The sequence below is a fragment of the Vitis vinifera genome, chromosome 12 (assembly GCF_030704535.1).
Source record: "Vitis vinifera cultivar Pinot Noir 40024 chromosome 12, ASM3070453v1".
NCBI lineage: Eukaryota > Viridiplantae > Streptophyta > Magnoliopsida > Vitales > Vitaceae > Vitis > Vitis vinifera.
In genome coordinates, this window is record NC_081816.1 from 12005443 (window position 1) to 12024458 (window position 19016).

At 35.7% G+C, this 19016-nt stretch overlaps 1 protein-coding gene across 1 annotated transcript in view; it reads left to right on the plus strand.

Moving 5' to 3' along the window:
• LOC100268105 (outer envelope protein 64, mitochondrial) overlaps positions 1 to 18627 on the plus strand; it is a 51287-nt gene extending 32660 nt beyond the window's left edge. The window contains exons 8-13 of the mRNA XM_002268852.5: positions 5285 to 5419; positions 5504 to 5704; positions 8179 to 8306; positions 8399 to 8450; positions 15979 to 16048; positions 17859 to 18627. Coding sequence (XP_002268888.1) covers positions 5285 to 5419; positions 5504 to 5704; positions 8179 to 8306; positions 8399 to 8450; positions 15979 to 16048; positions 17859 to 17941 — 669 coding nt within the window. The 3' untranslated portion in view covers positions 17942 to 18627. The remainder of the gene's footprint in view (positions 1 to 5284; positions 5420 to 5503; positions 5705 to 8178; positions 8307 to 8398; positions 8451 to 15978; positions 16049 to 17858) is intronic.
• The last annotated feature ends 389 nt before the right edge of the window (positions 18628 to 19016 follow it).

Here is a 19016-nt window from a genome sequence, read left to right on the forward strand (position 1 = left end):
CTCAAAAATTCACATATCAATAAATTATAATTTATACCACAATTTTATAATTTTCCAACCATTCCAATAATTTTAGCAACCCAAAAACAACCATTTATGAACCAAACAAAATTTTCCGAAATCACAAAAATTCCAAAAAATTCCCAACCATCTAATAAAATTCCTACAACACAAACATTACCTATTTAACTCATAACGACAAGATCTACAATTTTTTTCCAAGGAAAAATGCATTTAATTAAAGTTTTAGGGTTAGGTTTCTTTACCACAGATCTATGAATCAGATCGTTAAAATCAAGATCGGCTACTGTAGAATCATTCCTCTCGTTGAGTAGAACACCTCAAATTTTCAGGCGAAACAGACATCGTTTGGCCGTCCAAACGGCTGACCAAAGATCTGGTAGAAAACTTTTGCCACTTCTCCCCTTTTCTCTTTTTCCTTTCTTTTCTTTATTTTTAAAAAGGCCACTTCCTTGGCTTTTAACCCAGCCACAACCACGACCCAACACCCAAAAGCCCCTTTGAATTATTTTATTTTTCTTTTGATTCCATTTGCTTTGTTTCATTTCCAATTCATTTCATTTTTATTTTTTTTTAATTTTTTAATTTTTTTATAACACATTAATTTATTAAACACCAACTCAAAAATTTATTTTTTTCAATTTTATTATTAAGCAATTTAATTTAATTTTTACTTAATTAATTCTAATTAATTTTAATTAATTCACTTTCATTTTCGTTTTCATTTTTCATTTCCGGAAATTTTCAATTTCTAAAATCTTAAGAAATTTTCTACCATAAGGCTGATGTGACACAAAATTTTCAACTTGCCTAATTGACCAACAAAATAATTCGAATTTCACCAATCCAAAATTAACACGTGTTCTCCAATCACTTTTCTTTTTGACTTTTCAACCACCACTCAAAAGAAGACTTTTCAAATTAGAATTTCTAACGTGGCCTAAAAACGCGATCATTACAAGTACTCTAGATTTTTCTTGCTTGCATCACAAAAAATGAGAGTATCATTTGCAAAGAATAAATGGGAGACCTCTACACCCACATCATGCCTTTCCTTAACCCGAAACCCCTAAAAAAGGCCACCCTCCTTTGCCCTAGAGATCAAACAAGATAGGATCTCCATCACTAAAATAAACAGATAAGGAGACAAAGGGTCTCTTTGTCTCAATCCTCTAGAACCGCTGAAGAAACTAGGAGTGCCATTGACCAATACAGAGAAGCGGACTGTAGAGATACACCATCTAATCCAACCCAACCACTTGGAGCCAAAACCCATTTTATCCATCATTGCAATTACACAATTCCAATTTACATGGTCATTCACCTTTTCTATATCCGACTTGCATAATAATCCACTCAAATTATCTTTTAAGTCTAGAATCAATGGCCTCATTACCTATCAAACTGCATCTAAGATTTGTCTCCCCCCAACAAAAGCATGCTAAAAATCCGAGACCAAAGTGCCCACCACCTTTTTGAGTCTGTTAGTTAGAACTTTGGTCAGCAATTTATACAAGCCCCCAACCAAGGTAATAGGCCTAAAATAACTCTTTAGCTCCCCCTTTCTTAGGCACTGAGACTATAAAAGTAGCATTTAAACTTCTCTCAAAGCATCCCATCTCATAGAAGTCACCAAAGAAGCCCATGACCTCACTTTTAACCACATCCCAATAGTTTTGCCAAAAGGCCAAAGTAAAACCATTCAGACCCAAAGCTTTATCTCCACACAAACTAGACAATGTTGAAAAAACCAGTCCCTCTATACTCAGCCTCCAATCCCCTGTCTCTGAAAGCAACAGTTGAAAAGCACCTGCCACCCCCTCTTTAATATTGTTTCCCCCTCTAGTAAAGCACCATATATCCTTAACTTTTCTAGAAAATTCCTCCTCTTACAAGCATTAGCCATTTTTTGAACAATTCTAGTATTTTTATCCCCTTTTAGTCACAACTCTCTTGATTTCTACCTCTAGAATATTTCCTCCAACACTACCCAATTTTTAAACTCATCTACCACCCTCTTTTTAACCTCTAATTCCTCCACTGTGAGGGTTCTAACTCTTCCATTGCATCCCATTGTCCTAACTGCGCTAGAGCCTCAAGTTTTTTTATAGACACATTCCCAAAAACCTCCCTATTCTACACTTCAAGATCCTACTTTAAACTTTTGTGCTTAACCACCAAAATATGGTTGTGGGTCCCATGAACCCTATAACCCTCCCACCACTTCCTCATGAGGTCTTTGAACTCGTGTGCCTTTAACCACATATTTTCAAATCTGAATGGAATCTTTCCATTTCTAATCCCTCCACCATCTAACATTATTGGTGTATGATCAGAGGCTGGATTTGGCAGGATTTTCTGAACCAAACCACTGAACTGGTCTTCCTAATCGTCAGAGACTAGAAAACGATCCAACTTAGAGGCTAAATTGTTGTTTAAACCGCCACAGTATGCATACTCGCCATCGGACAAGGGAAGGTCCTTAAGGCTCAACTTGATAAACATTGTTGGTTGTTTAAATTTTGTAGATTGGTTGAAACTAAAGTAAGGAGAGGGGTCTTTTTGTTTCTTTCCTTTCTTGCTAGTGGGCAATGTACTTTGCTACGCCTCCTTTTTGGTGCTACTAATACATGTTTTCCCAGTTGCCTATCGATTTATAAATAAATAAATATTGTTGGTTCATTCCTTACAAGCGTAAGCTTTTAAGATAAGTGGTAGTTTAACATGGTAGTTGAGCTTTGGTTCTTGAAGATCTTGGGTTCAAATCATGTTGTTTTTTTCTTCCCTGATTTATTGAACCCATTTGTGCAAAGGTCGCATATGGGTGGTGCATTAAGCGTTGGCCAGTCTAATAAACATGGTTGGCCCGTTTCCTACAAAAATTAAGAGCCTGTTTGGGAACTACTTCTTAGATTTGAAAACATGTTTGGTAATTTTTTGATAAAAAACATTATTTGAGAACTTGTTTTGAAAATAGGGTGTTTTTTTAGCACATATTTTAATTATTTTCAATTGTTTTTTGGGGGGTTGTTTTAAAAAATAATTGTACAAATATGTCTTTAGATTGAAAATAAAGTGCTATAAATAAAAAAATTATTTTTAAGAAAGATTTGTAAACACAAAAATAGATTGAGAACATTCCAGAGCTTGTTTGGGAATGTTTTCAAAAACAATTCTTAAAAAATAGTTTTTTAGAACAATTCTCAAAAATGGTTCTCTAATGTTTTCTAGAATAAAAGTATGTTTGTGAACTTGGAATGTTCTCAATGTTTTCAATTTTTTTAAAGAATAAATTTTATGTGTAATACTATCATTCTTCATATTTGTATAATTATTTTTTAAAACAATTCATAGAAAACTAGTGAACGATTAAGATATGTTCTTAGGAAACACCATATTTTCAGAGCAATTCTTAAAACCCTTTTTTATTTTAACAATTGATAACTAAACGCGTTTTCATGTTTTTGAAGTTCCCAAACAAATTTTTGTTCTATAAAACATCATAATTTTTTTTTTTTTCAAAAAAAATAAAAAACTATTCTCATATACTGTTTTTTGAGAACCATTTTTGAAAATACTCCCAAATAGACCCTAGGCTTTTGGGGCTAGTGGTAGTTCAACTAACCTCATTTCTGAGTAATTGCTTTAAATTTTTAAGAGAGGAAGGATATCCCATGATACATGTTTTGCTAAGGATACAGTGTTTAGCAGACAAAAGTTAAAGTAGGAGTTAACTCCAAGTTAGCACTTTTTAGAGATACTTTAGAATTACAAGATATTAGGCTGAGTAGGACTAAGACAAGATATGTGGGAACATAATTTTAAATCAGGAGAGGATATGGGGGTCTGTCTAAAATTGATGGCCATAGATTACCCAAAGCAACACATTTGCATTATACTGGTTGATCAGCCTTAAGAACAGGGAGATTGAAGAGGACGTTCCCATCTATCATTTGCAGCTTACAGCAGGATGGATGAAGTGGATAAATTCCTGTTGTCATGCAAATGTGGTAGAAAAGGGAAAATTTGTAAAACAACTGTAAGATGACCAATGTTGTATTCTATAAAACGTTGATAAGTTATGAAACAGCATGTTCAGAATACAAGATAGGTTGTTGAGATGGATAATTGGTACTGTAAGAAAAGATAGAATAAGATGCAAATGTGTTTTTGAGGACAATATGAGGAAAGTTGCTGGTTCTATCATGTTAAGAGAAGATCACCTATAAATAATGACTCAATACAATTTGTATGTGTAAGGGAAAAAATGAAAGGTGAAAATTATATGGACTAAGGCAGTGAGCCCTGCCAGCCACCCCAACACACAACACACACACAAAAAAAAGGACAAAGATTTTATGGTGCATATGACCCTAATGGAGTCAAATGGGGAAATGGAATGCATAGTCTGGTAAGCAATGAATATCCCACCTCTTTGGTGACCCTAATAAGTTGGGGTAATGGTTTATTGAGGTGTGTTGATTGAATTTGAATGGAACAATTCTTTTGCTAATAGACATTCTCATGACCTTTTTCCTCTCCCTTTTTTTTTGGTTCTATTGATGATCTGTGTTTTGAGTTCCATAAATAAAATGGCTATGTCCTGAGTGCATATGTTTTTGTAATCTAAATCCAAATAGAGTTTAAAAAAAGAAAAAAAAAATTGCCCAGTGTTCTAGAAGTTTGCATCTTGTTCCTTAGATTGAGCTGATCTAGTGCTACTCAGTCCTCTTTAGAAGTGTATAATTCTTCTGCAATAATTTTTGCTGCATCAATAGTTGATTCATCTCTTATCCGGTTGTCCTTGAATTACAAAAATTCATTGGTATATCTTGTGGTCCCCCTTTGCTTATCTTTTGTTAATGCTAAAATTTTAGTCATGTCCAAGAGTTTTCAGAACTTGTAAAGATGTGTTGGAGTGTCATGTCCTATGGAGTGTTCGACATGGACAAGGTTTCTCCTTGGAATTGTATGTGCTATATAATGGAAAGATAAATGTAAACTAGAATCACAAGGAGTTTGAATCAAGAGCATTTGGTTCAAAAATCCATAACCATCTGATTGACTTATTGAAATTCCAGGCTAGTACATGCTGTTGATGATCTCTTAAGTACTTATGTTGATTCCTAAATTCTTTTGCCATTTTTTTTATTGATATTTCATTCACTTTCTTGATTTTTTGAGCCCCTTACTCTTTTACAATATTTATTGGTATACCCTATGGGCCACTATCTTCAATCTCTTTTTTTACCCCTCGTCTCAGGATGATGGAATATTAGTAATTCCTACAGTTGCAGATCCTCCATTAAAGCTTAACTCAAAGAAAGCAGTGTTCTCTGAGTTCCATGATAGAGCATTCACTTTACTGAGCATAGCAAGCATGTCTGGGTGCTGTCAGGTAACTTATTGTTGTCACACAAGCTTTCATTTGGTGTATTTTAGTTTCTTGAGCTTTGTTGACTTGTTCAAGTTTTATTGCCAGGTTACGGTTCCACTTGGAAAGCATGAAGATTTTCCCATCTCTGTTTCATTTATTGCATTTCATGGTGCTGATAAATTTCTTCTTGATACTGTCTTGGATATGTACCCATCCCTTCAAGAGCAAGCTAGTATTACATCCAATTCATTGCCATTGCCAGATACCAATGGTGACATGGATGCTTCTGAACTTTTGAAAGAAAAGGTGTGTTATCCCTTATCCTTCTATTAGTTAATTTTAGGCAGAATTGCTTCTTTTTTTTTTTTTTTTTTAAATAGGCAAATAAAGATTGTATTAAAAAGAGCACACCTAAGTACACAAGACGTATATAACAGTCACCAAAAGATGTCAGAAAAGTGAAAGAGACAACCATTGAGGCAGAATTATTAAATTATAAATCTTGCCACTCATCACTTTTTTTTTTTTGGGTATCATTTATTGAACATTAATCAGGGGGTTAGATAAAATGAACTCAACACAATGTGATATTTAATGCATGATTTGTCATAAAAATCACAAAATAACTTTTTAAATTTTTATTAACTTTTAAGTTCCAAATCTTGAATTATTCAATAGTTACTATTGTACAAAAGTTCTAACTTTTCCATGTAGGACTGTTCTCTTATCACCCAGATTTGCTAACAAGAAACGACCCCTAATGAAGTAAAAAGTTAACTTATGGACCAACAGAGAGTCTTCAGATCTCTTCAAACTTGTATCCAGAGTGTCTTTGAATGTGGAAATGTCATTCATTTCAGAGCTTTGTAGAGAGATTTCAAATCTTTTGAAAATGGGAAAAGGCCTCAAGAAAACTTAATCACTAGAAAGACCTGCTCATCTTATTTGTAACCCTAAAAGGTCCTAGAATACTGTTAAAAAAGGAGGGGGGAAAAAGGATGTGATTGAGAATTAAAAAACAAATTAAAAAGATTTTCTTTCAAAATCAGGTTGTCTGGTCTGTTGAACTATACAAATGGATCAGAAGACTCTCAGGGAAAAATAGAAGCAAAGATACACTTAATTGTGTAATTTTTACACTATATATTGGATCATGTATCATGGGTCATTTGATATCAACAACTATGAGCTGTAATATTCCATAATCTTGTTATTGATCACCAGATGCAAATTTTCATCTGTTATTACTTGTTTCTTGGTTCACTGGTAGTTACCTGGCTTCATTTTGTTGTGGGTTTGAATCCTAAGGACTCTCCCATTGAGGAGACTCACATGATTTTATCATTTTTTAGATTTAGATTATTCAAAAATAGTTTCAAAATGCTTATGGAGTTGGTTTTTTAGACCATATGAAAGTAAAGAAATAGGATATCATTTGAAAATACTGAATGAGTGAAGTGGGTTGGTGTGTATATAGGATATTTCTCAATGTCCATGTTAGACTTCATTATCTGGCTAAGCTCTAAATAGGGAGAGGGGGTTGTTTTTTGTTTCTCTCTGGTCTTTGTCGGCCTTTTGGCACCTTTCTATGCCCCATGTATACTTTTGTGTGCACCTTCGTTAGGCACTTATAATATATTTTCTGTTTGCCTATTAGAAATTGCATAATGTTTCTATTTCACCATTGATAAGTGTTCTCTAATGGAGTTGCATATCATTCAGTGGGTTTAGTCTCATCATAAAGTGGTGTGAGTGACAGTAGCATTAGGATCGGTGTCCTCATGTTCTCTTTCTATAATAAACTAATCTTGTTGGGGATGGATATTAAATAAATAAGACTTACTGTAAGATGGTTGACACTGTCCTCTCTCTCTCTCTCTCTCTCTCTCTCTCAAACTTGTATGGTTGAACAGTATCTTCCTAGTTCATTTAAATTTTCTTGCCAATTTAGAGCTCCTTTCTTCTTGTTATGTTTAGACATGAAGCATTGTATCTGTGTGAAGTAGTTTGATGAATACCATTTTTGTAAGATGCTAATAGATGTTTGTTATGCATTAACAGCAATGCACAAATTGTGCAAATAAATGAAACTTGTTGGTAACTGTTTCCTGATTTTAAAGCTGGATCGTGTCAAGAGCTTTTTAAAACTTCAATGTCTCACATCCATTTCAGGTAGAGATAACAAGATCTGAATTAATACCTACAGTGGGTTAGAACTGGTTTTGTTCTGCCACTAATGATACATTACACTGGCTAAGAACTGCATTTTTTGGTCATTCTAGGCCAACTCAATGGCATGTAGACCACATAGGCATCCTAGACAATTGTAGGATCTCTCTCTTTCTTTCTGAGGCACAATTGGATAATTCCTTATTCCGCTGTTTTCCACGTTTTATTGGCCAATATATTATAGCCCAAAGCTCTCTCTCTCTCTCTCTCTCTCTCTCTCTCACTCTCACTCCCTCTCCCTCCCCCTCCCTCCTCGCTCCATGGGGTTACACATTGTAATACTTACTATTATGTCTTTTTGCTAGAGTGCCTTATGAAGCCTCCCCATTTATCATCTACATATTTTGAAGATTTGTTAGCATAGGCTGCTCAGGAGCTTTTCTTTCTTATGATTGTTACAATGTTTATTCACTCAAAAGCTAATACTGGTCAAAGTTCTATCAACTATTTATTAACTAACACGTGAGATGCATCATAAGCTCCTTACATGAAGCAGTTATTAGGCTCCATTATTGCAAGCTCTCTTGAATTGGGGACAAATCTTGTTGCAGGGAAATGCTGCATTTAAGGGGAGACAGTGGAATAAGGCTGTAAATTACTACACTGAAGCTATCAAGTTGAATGAGACAAATGCAACATACTATTGCAACCGGGCAGCTGCTTACTTAGAATTAGGATGGTATGACATTTTGTTGACTTGTTAGCCGATGATCTTCATTTTGTTACTTCATGTTTGAGGCTGATCTTAATATTTGATATCAATTCATGCAGCTTTCAACAAGCTGTGGAGGATTGTAGTAAGGCAATATTGCTTGATAAAAAGGTAAGATAAGCTAATGGTGTTGATGGCATAATGTAAAACATTAATTACTCCATATGTGCATCTTTTAATTCTTTGATCTGGTTGCCATTGGTTTTAGGGCCATGTGTTATGCTCAATAGTGTTGGTTTTTGAAATTAGCTTCTTTTAAATCTTTCTCTAAAGTTATCCAAATTCTTTTGTTTGTTAATTTTCTTTTACAGGAGGGAAGGTGGTACTGTTCACCCCCTTCCTGATGAATTCGAGATATTAAATGTCAACCATCACAAATTATATGGCTTATATTTGTTTTAATAATCTTATAACTTCTTTTAATGTATAGCCCTTGAGGCCTAGCTCAAGTGGTAAGGGTTTTGGGTGGAAGAAAAAAAAACTTATTTTCATGTTGTGATCTGAAGATTATTTAAACAGTCTGCATTGATTTGATATGGTTGCTTTTGTTTGAAAGTAACCTTATGATATCCTGCAACATAGTTTCATTAGCAGACTATATTGTTCTTTTATATTTCCTTTTGAAGTCCATCAATGATACAATTTTATGAACTTTTTATTTATGTTGTGTGGGGGGTTACTGTGGTGGTTGTTAGTCTTGGGGTTAGAAAACAAGAATTTCACTGCCAAAAAGACAACTGAGATGCAAGGAAGGATGAACATCTTCAACGAAAACAAGAAGTACAAACCAAGGATGAAAAAGAATATGAACCATCCTAATCCAAACACCTTTTTTGTATCATAAACAGAAATGTATTAAATATGTATAAAAAGTACATGAAAAGGATGAGGAGTCCTTCCCATAGTTACAAAGAGCTCATTAAAAAAATGGCGAAACTCTACCACGATAGGAGGAGACCTAGCTAAAGAGTTTGGTCCAAAAGGAAATACAATGGCATCTCCTAAAACCAAGCAAAACTCCTCTCATTGATATTCAAAACCTTTTGTTTTTTACATTGAGGACCAATTAAGCTAAACAACATTGAGAGTAATATCTTGAAAACAACATAAAGAGGAATAGAAGTGGATTAAATCCCACAGTGTCTCTGTCATCCTCCACTTGTACTCAAAGTCCTTGGTGTTTCTCTCCCACCACACAATCCACATCAGTGTGAGACAAGCGATTTGCCATAGGATCTTGCCTTTAATGATTCTCTCCAAACCCCTATATGAGATAGTCATCATGTCACACATGCTCCACAATCCATCCTAGCTTATCTAATCTAGACACACTGAAAGAAGTCTTTTTCAATCTCATCCAAAAAAAAAGCAAAAGAAGTCTTTTTCAAAAACCTCTAATGAGGCACCTCATTTTGCTTCTTTTAAAAACCTTTTGATGATCAACTCCTTTTGCTAGTCAATTTGTTAACTAATTATCAGTTTGAGGCCCCAAAGTAGCGAAACATTTCTACTAGAGAATCTTAAATTTTGCAAATCTAAACATCCCATCTCAAGCGCTTCTCTTCTCTAGAGATATCCAAAAAATAATAAGGGTTATTTGATTAACAAAGCCATTGAAAGCTCAAATTTTGAAATTTAACCCTCCATCCTTTTTTTGGTTTCATTTTAACATAAATGTGCTCGCTCTTTTATTGTAAAAATAACATTTTCTTTTAAAGCTTACATATAAATATTTGAAATGATAAAGGACATTTATGTCAAAAATGGTTACTTTTCTAGTAAACACATGGGAAGGGCTAGATTCACAAATTCGGGGATTATTTCATCCCTTTTAACCAATTAATTCAAATAATAATGGTTACATCATGTTCAACATGAAAGCTATTGAATTGGTGCCTTTACCAAACAATCCTTCATACATGGGGCTAGAATCTCTTCCTCTATATTCAACCATAAAGCAACCATCAAAATTGAGCCCAAAACAAGTTGCCCCTTTGATCTTTGAACATTTTTTTTTAATCAGAATTTGATCTTTGAACACATTGCTCTCTCATTTGGCTTAGATTCCCCAAAAATCACCCATCAAAGTTACGTTTAGGATTCCAGAAGGAAGGAGGCTCCCTAAGCACCAAAACCCCAACCCAAAACCTATCACCCTTTGCACACATCTCTCAAATTGAGCATAATCAAGCTATTGGGAATGATAGTAAATTCTGAGACGACTACCTTTAAATATCCTAGTATTCCTTCCCAACTAATCAACCCTTGCTAAAAGACCAAAAATAATACAATAAATAAATAAAATATCCAAGTATGAGGAAAAAAGTTTGGCTTTCTTGAGTTTAAAGGTCAAAGAGCATTGGATAACTCCTTTTGATAGGCAAAGATAGAATATATTATAGTGCCTAACAAAAGGCAAGAAAAGGTATACATTATGCATGCAAGGTGCCAAAATAGCCAAACAATGTCGCGGGAAAACAAAAAAGCAATTCCCCCGTCTCACTTAGAGCTCAACCAATCAATGAAGTGGACACATGGATAAAGAGTTACCACCTATGTACAATCTAACCCACTCCTAATAGACATACATAAAAGTTTGTTGATTAAGTGGTCCTCTTTTTCAATGTTTTCAAAAGCTCTCTCATTTCTTTCCTTCTAGATAGTCCAAAAATTTAACCGAAGGGGGTAACTCTCTAAACTTTTATCCTCTTCTTCCTAACACAAGAACCATTTCAACTTAGAAGGACCTCTCTCACAACAGAGTGCATCACCCATTTTATCTTAAAACGAGCATAAATAAGATGTCACAACATGACTGCTTTCGAACAATGGAGGATATGACCAACCATTTCTTCATTGCCTTTGCACAAATAACATATTTTAGAATTCTCCATCCCCTCCTTTTAAGCTAGTCTAATGTCAAAATCCTCCCCAAGTAGCTTCCCATGGGAAGAAACTCACCCTCATCAAGACCGATGGATTTTAGACCAAGCTTCTAGCAAATGCCTCTAAATTTTCAATGGAAAAGGACGAATAAAGAGACTTAATAGAGAATTTGCCACATCTTACATGTGAAACCATTTTATCCTCTATGCCACTACAAATTGACTATGTCTGTTGTTTCCTAAAATAGACTTCCACCTCATCTAGTTCCCAATGGTGGATCTTTCTTGTGAACCTAGGTTTCAACGTGCACCCTCCCTAATCTGCTCTCACATCTTAGCTATTCATACATCTTTGGAGGAAGCAATCGAGAGTAGCATAGGGAAAGCCTCACCTTAGGGTTCATCCCCACTTCCTATTCATTCAAAACTTTACCCTTTGCCTATTACCTACCCTAAAGCTTGCTTTGCTTTTAAAGCCTTCTCACCCGCTTTTGATGATGTTCCGTACCCTCACCTCATACCTCATCCTCACTTCTCTAGAGCACATCCCTCATCCTCCTCATACTTCCTTGAAATCACCCGCTTCCAATGGGTGTCTCTTTTGCACGCAAATCTCCACAACCACTTTCCATGCAGAGCTTTGCCGAGGATGAACAAACTTCTAATACCTAAACCCCCACATCTCTTCTTTTGACAAATTAAGGACCAATTGACCAAGTGTAGCTTACTCTCAAGGGCTCTCACCAAAGGAAGTCCCTCTAGATCTTTTCTAACTGCAAACTCACCTTTCTTAGAATAATGAAGAGGGACATGAAGTAAATTGGCATGCTAGAAAGTGTATAATGAATTAGAGTAAGTCTGTCCCCATTTGATAAGTATTGTTATCTCCACATAGCAAGACATTTTTTAAATCTATTCTCAATCATATCCCAAACTCGAATTGATTTGAAAGGAGCTGCCAATGGAAGGCCAAGATATCTAGAAGGGTTCTCATGCTGCAATGCAAGACCTTAGCTTGCTTGTCCACATTGGCAACCTCCCTACTAGGAATTAACTTACTTTTCTCTAGATTGATGTTAAGGCCAAAGATTGCTTCAAACCACATGAAATCCACCTCAAATATTCCATTTTCTCCTTTGAGACATCACAGAGGATAAGCGTATCATTGGAAAAAAATCAAATAAGACACACCTATTCCTTGTCCTCCTCTTCCACCATTGAGAAACCTGAGATGAGACCCCCTTCCTTTGCCCTTTTAAGGATAGATGAGAGAGCCTCCATGAGAAGGATAAAAGAGATACAAGGATAAAAGATCACCTTGCCTCAACCCCCTAGAAATTTGAAAGTAACTCGAAGGGCTTATACCAAAACAAAGAATTGAGTCATATAATCCAACTTATCCACATGGGGCTAAAACCCATTTAATCCAAAATTGCTAATAAGAAGTCCTAGTTGACATGATCAAAAAAGCCTTCACAATACCCAGTTTACAAATGATCTCCTTATTGTTACACTTCATGTTAGAGTCAATGGCTTCATTAGCAATGAAGACAATATCTAGAATTTGCCTTCCCTCCACATAGGCATGTTGGAAGGTCGAGACCACTTTACACACTTCTTTAATCCTGTTGGCAAGGACTTTTGCTAGTAGCTTGTATAAACCACCCACCAAATTGATTGGTTTGAAATCTTTTAAGTCTTCAACATGCTTTTTTTGGAACTAACACTAGAAATGTGGCGTCTAGACTTCTTTGAAAAGTGCCCATCTTGTAGAACACCCTAAAGAAGTCCATCACTTCACTTTTCTCAAAGTCCCAACTAAATTGCAAGAAGACCATAGAGAAGCCATCCAGCCCAGGACCTTTTCCCCACAGAAACTAGAAAGGGCTCAAAATACCTCCTCCAATAAGGAACCTCTAGATGCCCTTAATCTTCTCTATCCAAATTTTCAAAAATCAATTTGCTGATACTTGGTCTCCCGTCCCCCTATTCGAAAAGACATTGAAAAGCATTAGCCACCTCCTCAACATCCAAGTACGCTAGCTTTATCCAAATAGTTCCTTCTTCTACAAGCATTGACCATCTCATGGAAGAACTTTGTGTTCTTATCTCCCTTTTTAAGCCATAATTCTCAAGATTTTTGTCTCCATGAAACTTCTTCCATTTTTTCCCACTTGCAATTCTCCTCCATTACCTTCCTTCTAGCCTTATTCACTTCAAAAGAAAGAATGGCTTTCCTTTCCTTTTTGTCCCAAACACTAATTTGATTCAGGGTTGCAACTTTGTTGGTGGCAACATTCCTAGAAACCTCTCTATTCCAAACTTTAAGGTAATGCTTTAAGGCTTTGAGCTTGATTGCTAAGATGTTGATATACAAACCCCAATATAGTAGCTCATCCACTAGTTTCTAATCAAGTCTTTGAACCCTTCCTCTTCCAACCACTTATTTTCAAACCTAAAGGGTGTTTATCCCTCCTCATCCCTCCTCTATCCAATAAAATGGGAGCGTGATCAGAGATTGATCTTGGAAAACTCATTGGATAAGGCCACTAAAGTGATTTTTCCACTCTTCAGTCAAGGGGAGGTCCCTCAAGTGAATCTCCTCAATGAAGATTGAGGAATGCCGCATTGCTACTGAACTTCTTAGGTGGTTTCTCCTTTCCTCATGGATACAAACTACACTGAAATCTTTATCGATACAGCTCAAGTCATTCCAAAGCCCTGTAATAGAACATAGCTCTCCTGAAAAATCCTCCCTTTCCCTATTTTGAATTGGCCCTTACACCCCTAAAAGCATTCAAATAAAATTGTCTTCACTATTTTTTGAATCGGCAAGAGATAGAATAAATCAATTAACTCCATCACTTTGTTGCTCTAGAAAACTGGGATCCCCCTTGCTCAACTTCTAGCATCCACAATACCCCAACTCAAAAATCTACCTAATCCCAAACTCTTCATCACCTTAGTAGATATGTGTTAGATCTTTGTTTCTTGAAGGCATACAAGATCCACCCTTTGAGACTTGATGAGAGATTCAATAACTTTCCACTTATCCCTCTCACTTATTCCCTTGACATTCCAAGAAAGAATGTGGAGCTTCATCAACAAAATTTGTGTAACTCTCAATTGGCTTTCCCACTCCTCCTCCCTTTACTTGTAGCAGAGGAATAATTGATGAAGCACTCCAACTTACACAACTCTCTCAATTCTAGACCCAACACCTGGCTTTTTTTTAATTATTGAACTGAAGGTGTTGCCTCTTATTCTCTATTTTATTCTCTTCATGAGAGCCAAAATTTCACCCTCAAAACCATCAACTAACATTCCAATGAATCTGCGAGGGCCAAAAGCTTGATTCCGTGGAGGGAGCAAGATAAGGGGCTTTCATTGGAATGTGAGTTTGATGGTTATAGGCTGTTGTGTATGATTTCTAGCAAAGGTTTGGTTGCAGACTTCCTAGCAAGGCCAAGAGTGCAGACCTAGATGTGTGCAATGAGGAGGTGGCTTCAAGGAATGGGAGCCCCAATAAGGACTTGATGGGAGATGAGAGCTTCTCCAAATCAATCTTTTGAAAAATTTGTCTCTTGTGGCAAGTTTTTGGGATTGCCAGTGGAAAGGTATGAGAAGGAAATTCATTCCTTATAGAGAAAGTTGGAAGCCATAAAGGGTCGTAGTGTAGCAATCTTGAGTATGAAGAGGAGGCCTTCCTCTACATCCCACTTTGATAGGGGGCTTCAAAAATTGGAGTGTTTGGTTAATTACAACAAATCAAGTGTAAAAGAGAGGAGTGGGAAGAGTGGTGGGATATGAATTGTGAGTGATCATGAAGTTTGAGATTTTCAGATTGCCATTAGTAGGTTTAGAGGCTGGGTGCTTGGCTCTCCCCAAAAATAGGAACAATAGAGAAGTGGAGAGGGGCTGTAATTGTATCTCTTGGTCTCAAGGTAAGGGTTTTAGAGATTTGGGTTTGTTTTGTAATTCCTATGGGGCAGAAGGTAGTCATTTCTGGAAGTGGCAAGAGAGAGTGGAATTGGCAGTAGTGGATGGATGAAGTCTGAATTTATCCAAGGATTCAATAAGATTGCAGTATATACAGAGTTGGTTTACAAGCATGAAAGGTTGTCCAGGGTCTTTATGTCTTTCTAGGCCTTTGAGGTGATGTTTTTGTATCAGGTTGTGGTTTGTTATTTCTCATTTCCTTTTGCTTGCCATACGGTTGTGTACTGTGTACTTTGTGGGCCTTTTGCAAGAGCTTTTAACATATTTGCTTAATTTACCTATAAAAAAAATGTAGTTACATTGCAAAGGAGTTGTCTAATGCTGTCTCATCTTCTTTTTAAGAATAAACTCTGTTCCATTGTAGTGATTTTAGAGGGGTTTCTAGACCAGTAAATTTTCAACTGCCAAACTTCTCTGCTTGGTATTCTGCATGAAGTAAGGTTTTCTTAGTCATGGAAGATAAATATAATAATCATAAGCAGTAAGTTATGTTGAACGCATCTATGGTATAAGTCGTGCTTTGTGCATATGTATAATGGTTGAACTAGAGTTTCTTTCTTAATCTAGATAGTAATCAAAAAGGGGATAATTTGAAATATGTGTATTTGAAGCTGCAATGCAAACCCCATGTTGAAATTAATTCAAATTTCCAAATTTCTCTCTTCCTACAGTTAAACTCTTCTTTGGCCTCTTTGAGTTTTAAACACATCATTATATCAACTCTGTTATTGACAATGCTCAATTTCCCTGTGCAGAATGTGAAAGCATATCTGAGACGTGGGACTGCTAGAGAATCACTTCTCTGTTACAAGGAGGCTGCTCAAGGTGAGAATGCTATATATGTATATATATCTCATATTAGATGCACTGTGCTAATTTTGCTCACATCCACATGAAAATTCAATTTACTTTACTGCAAGCATAATCTGGAGCTTAATAAAAGTTGAATACTTATTTCACCACCACACATTCCAAAGTTTTTTTTTTTTTTAACCTTTTGTTTTGGGTATTTCTTTCCCAAACAAGAAAACAAGCTATTTACTACTTTAAAAGCAAAAAAAAAGGTACAAGGAAAGACAAGATATCCTTTAAGTGAAACCAAAGGATCCATGTATGCTGGTTTTGTCAACCATTTATTCTAGAGAGCTGCTTCATTGTATATTTTTTGGACTTTGTGGAAAGATCTGAAGAGTCTTTGAAAGTGCAGAACAATCAGCTCAGGCATTGAAGAGCTCCTTTGTTAGAAGTTTTTCATTTTGGATTAGGATGTACATACTAGAATGAACAACGCCTTCAATTGATTTTTTAGATTGGGTGGGATCTAGATTAAGGAGGGAGCACCTTTTTGTATTTTCCCTCCTTAGGGTTATACCTTTTTCCCTTTCTATGACCTATGCACCTTGCTTTCTAGATGAGGGATCTTATCATTGCTTACTTAAAAAAAGAAAAAAAAAAGGAAAAAAGAATTATGGAATGCTAAATCCATGAAATCATGGGAGCCTATTTAGTAGTTCTTTTTGGCCTTCTGCAAAGCTTCTGTGGTCAGCTGGACTGGAAAAAAACACTCATTTCTAACATAAATAATGGATTATAATTTTTAAATTTTTCTATAAAATTAGTAGGTCGCAAGAATTCTATTGAACTTAAAAGCTTTGTTGGCTATCAGAGAAAATATTAAGACAGCTCAGCATTAATGAGACATAGCAAATGAGGGATAATGAAATAAAATTTTATGTGATTATGTGAGGTGGGATAAATGTCAAGCTGGCAATAATCATTCCACCCAGTAAACTTGGTTTGAGGAGAGGGAGGCGTATGTATCTGTGGTTGGAGAGTTACATGTGGGGTTGCATTGCAGAAATAAATTTTAATGAGGCATTTGGCAGAGTACTCATCAGTTGGGCTTAGGTGAAGAACATGCAGTTGGCCCTGCATTATGGAAATAACTTTTTAGGAGGCTTTTAGAATGGTATCCATTGCATCTGTCCAAGATTTAGGATATAGAATTGTGACGACCATGTGGTCGTCACATGGTCGTATACATGTCATAATTGAATTATCATATCATCCTTTCTTGCCTTAGATTCTGGATTGAATTGAAGTGTCTATAATCATTTGTGAAGATCCCACATGAATGTGGAACATTTTAGAATATCCATATGGCTAGAAATATCTCAAGTGTTCTCAGGAACTTGTGGTGAATTAGGAATGTACCCCTTTTCTTTCTGAAAGATGCCTGTCAGAAAATTTTAACTGGCATGTCTTTCTGTCTGACATTTTTTTTTCATCAGAACTGTCTGACAAATATTGTAGACCTATACTTGTGTCACGTCATCTCTGAGACAAATGGTAGGCACATTCTTAAGCTGCCCATTTGATGCAAGGAGGCACTTATTGCCTTAGTTGTGAAAGAAATGAAGGTTGATATACCATTTAGTTGTAGAGTCAGGTCCATTTCTGTTACAACTATTTGTTATCCATTCCATTTCATTTATCCTTGCGTAAGATATAGTCTGACAGTATGAAGTGGATAAGCAAGAAATGGTGTGGGAATGAAGGGACACACACATGAAGGTGCACAGGTCTTTTCATTGTTTTCTTCTTATCCAAACCAACATTCTCTTTATATTTGCAGATTTCAAGCATGCTCTTGTTCTTGAGCCACAGAATAAGGTTGCTAATCTTGCCGAAAAAAGATTAAGAAAATTGATGAGTTGATGATAACTTTCTGGGCTCTTGCTCTTCCTCTCCAACTTTTGGGAGTGACAGATGAGGATTCAATACAAGGTTTTGTAACTTTTTTCTTCTCAGCCTTTTAGAGGAGATAAAAAATAAAGGGAAACAAAGAAAAATACGAGGTTGGTAAGCTATATTCAAGGGCTGCTTGATTTTTGTGTATAGTTGATAGTGTAATTATTCTTATTTTGGAACCCTTGTTTTAGTTGAGGAACATTAACAAAAGTGAATTTCAGCTGCTTACCTGCATTTGTTACATTCCAAAGCAAAAAAGTTTTTGCTTTGTTCTTTTTGGCTGCTCTTTTTATTTTGTGCCTTTATAGAAGGAATCTTGAACCGGAAGCTACTGTTAAGGTGGTTTGCGAGGATGGAGTGTTTGTTGTGGAATTGAACTAGTGGTTTCACAAACAAATATCCAGAAGAGCTGCAGAATATGTGGTTTTCAGTAACCAAAGATGCTTGTAATGAATCATGAATCTAATACTTTGGGCCTCCTTTGCTTCCTCATCTGGTGTGTGCAAAACCCTTGACCAATGTATTCCTATCTTTAGTTTAAATTGCCTGATATGGTTGTTGCCTGTAGGCAGTGGCAAATTCAACTGTTATGTGAGATTAAACACTGTTTGTACAGCCATTTTGAAATAAAATCTGAACTGAATTTGATCTCATTTCACCTTTTTGCTAGTTAAACATGGTGGTTGTCCTCTGCTTTCTTAGCCTCCTTGTAGTATATACTTTCTTCAAATGTGTAAGTCCCACTTGTTAAATATTATATTATTAACACCAATTTTATCATTAGTAGGAATGAGGTAGTTTGAAATAACTTGCAAAAATGGTTGCAATTGTGGCTTCACTTTTTTACATCATCCCCCACCACCCCCAATCATTGGCGCTGGTTTTATAGACTTTCAAATTCATGAAAGATTTGAGTTTTGGTTACTATGGATGTGTGGGGTTTAAAGGAATAAAAATAAGATATATTTAAAAATTTTAAATGGAGTAATTGTATTTTAGATCTTAATGGAATGTGAATGCTTATTGTATTTTTTTTTACAAT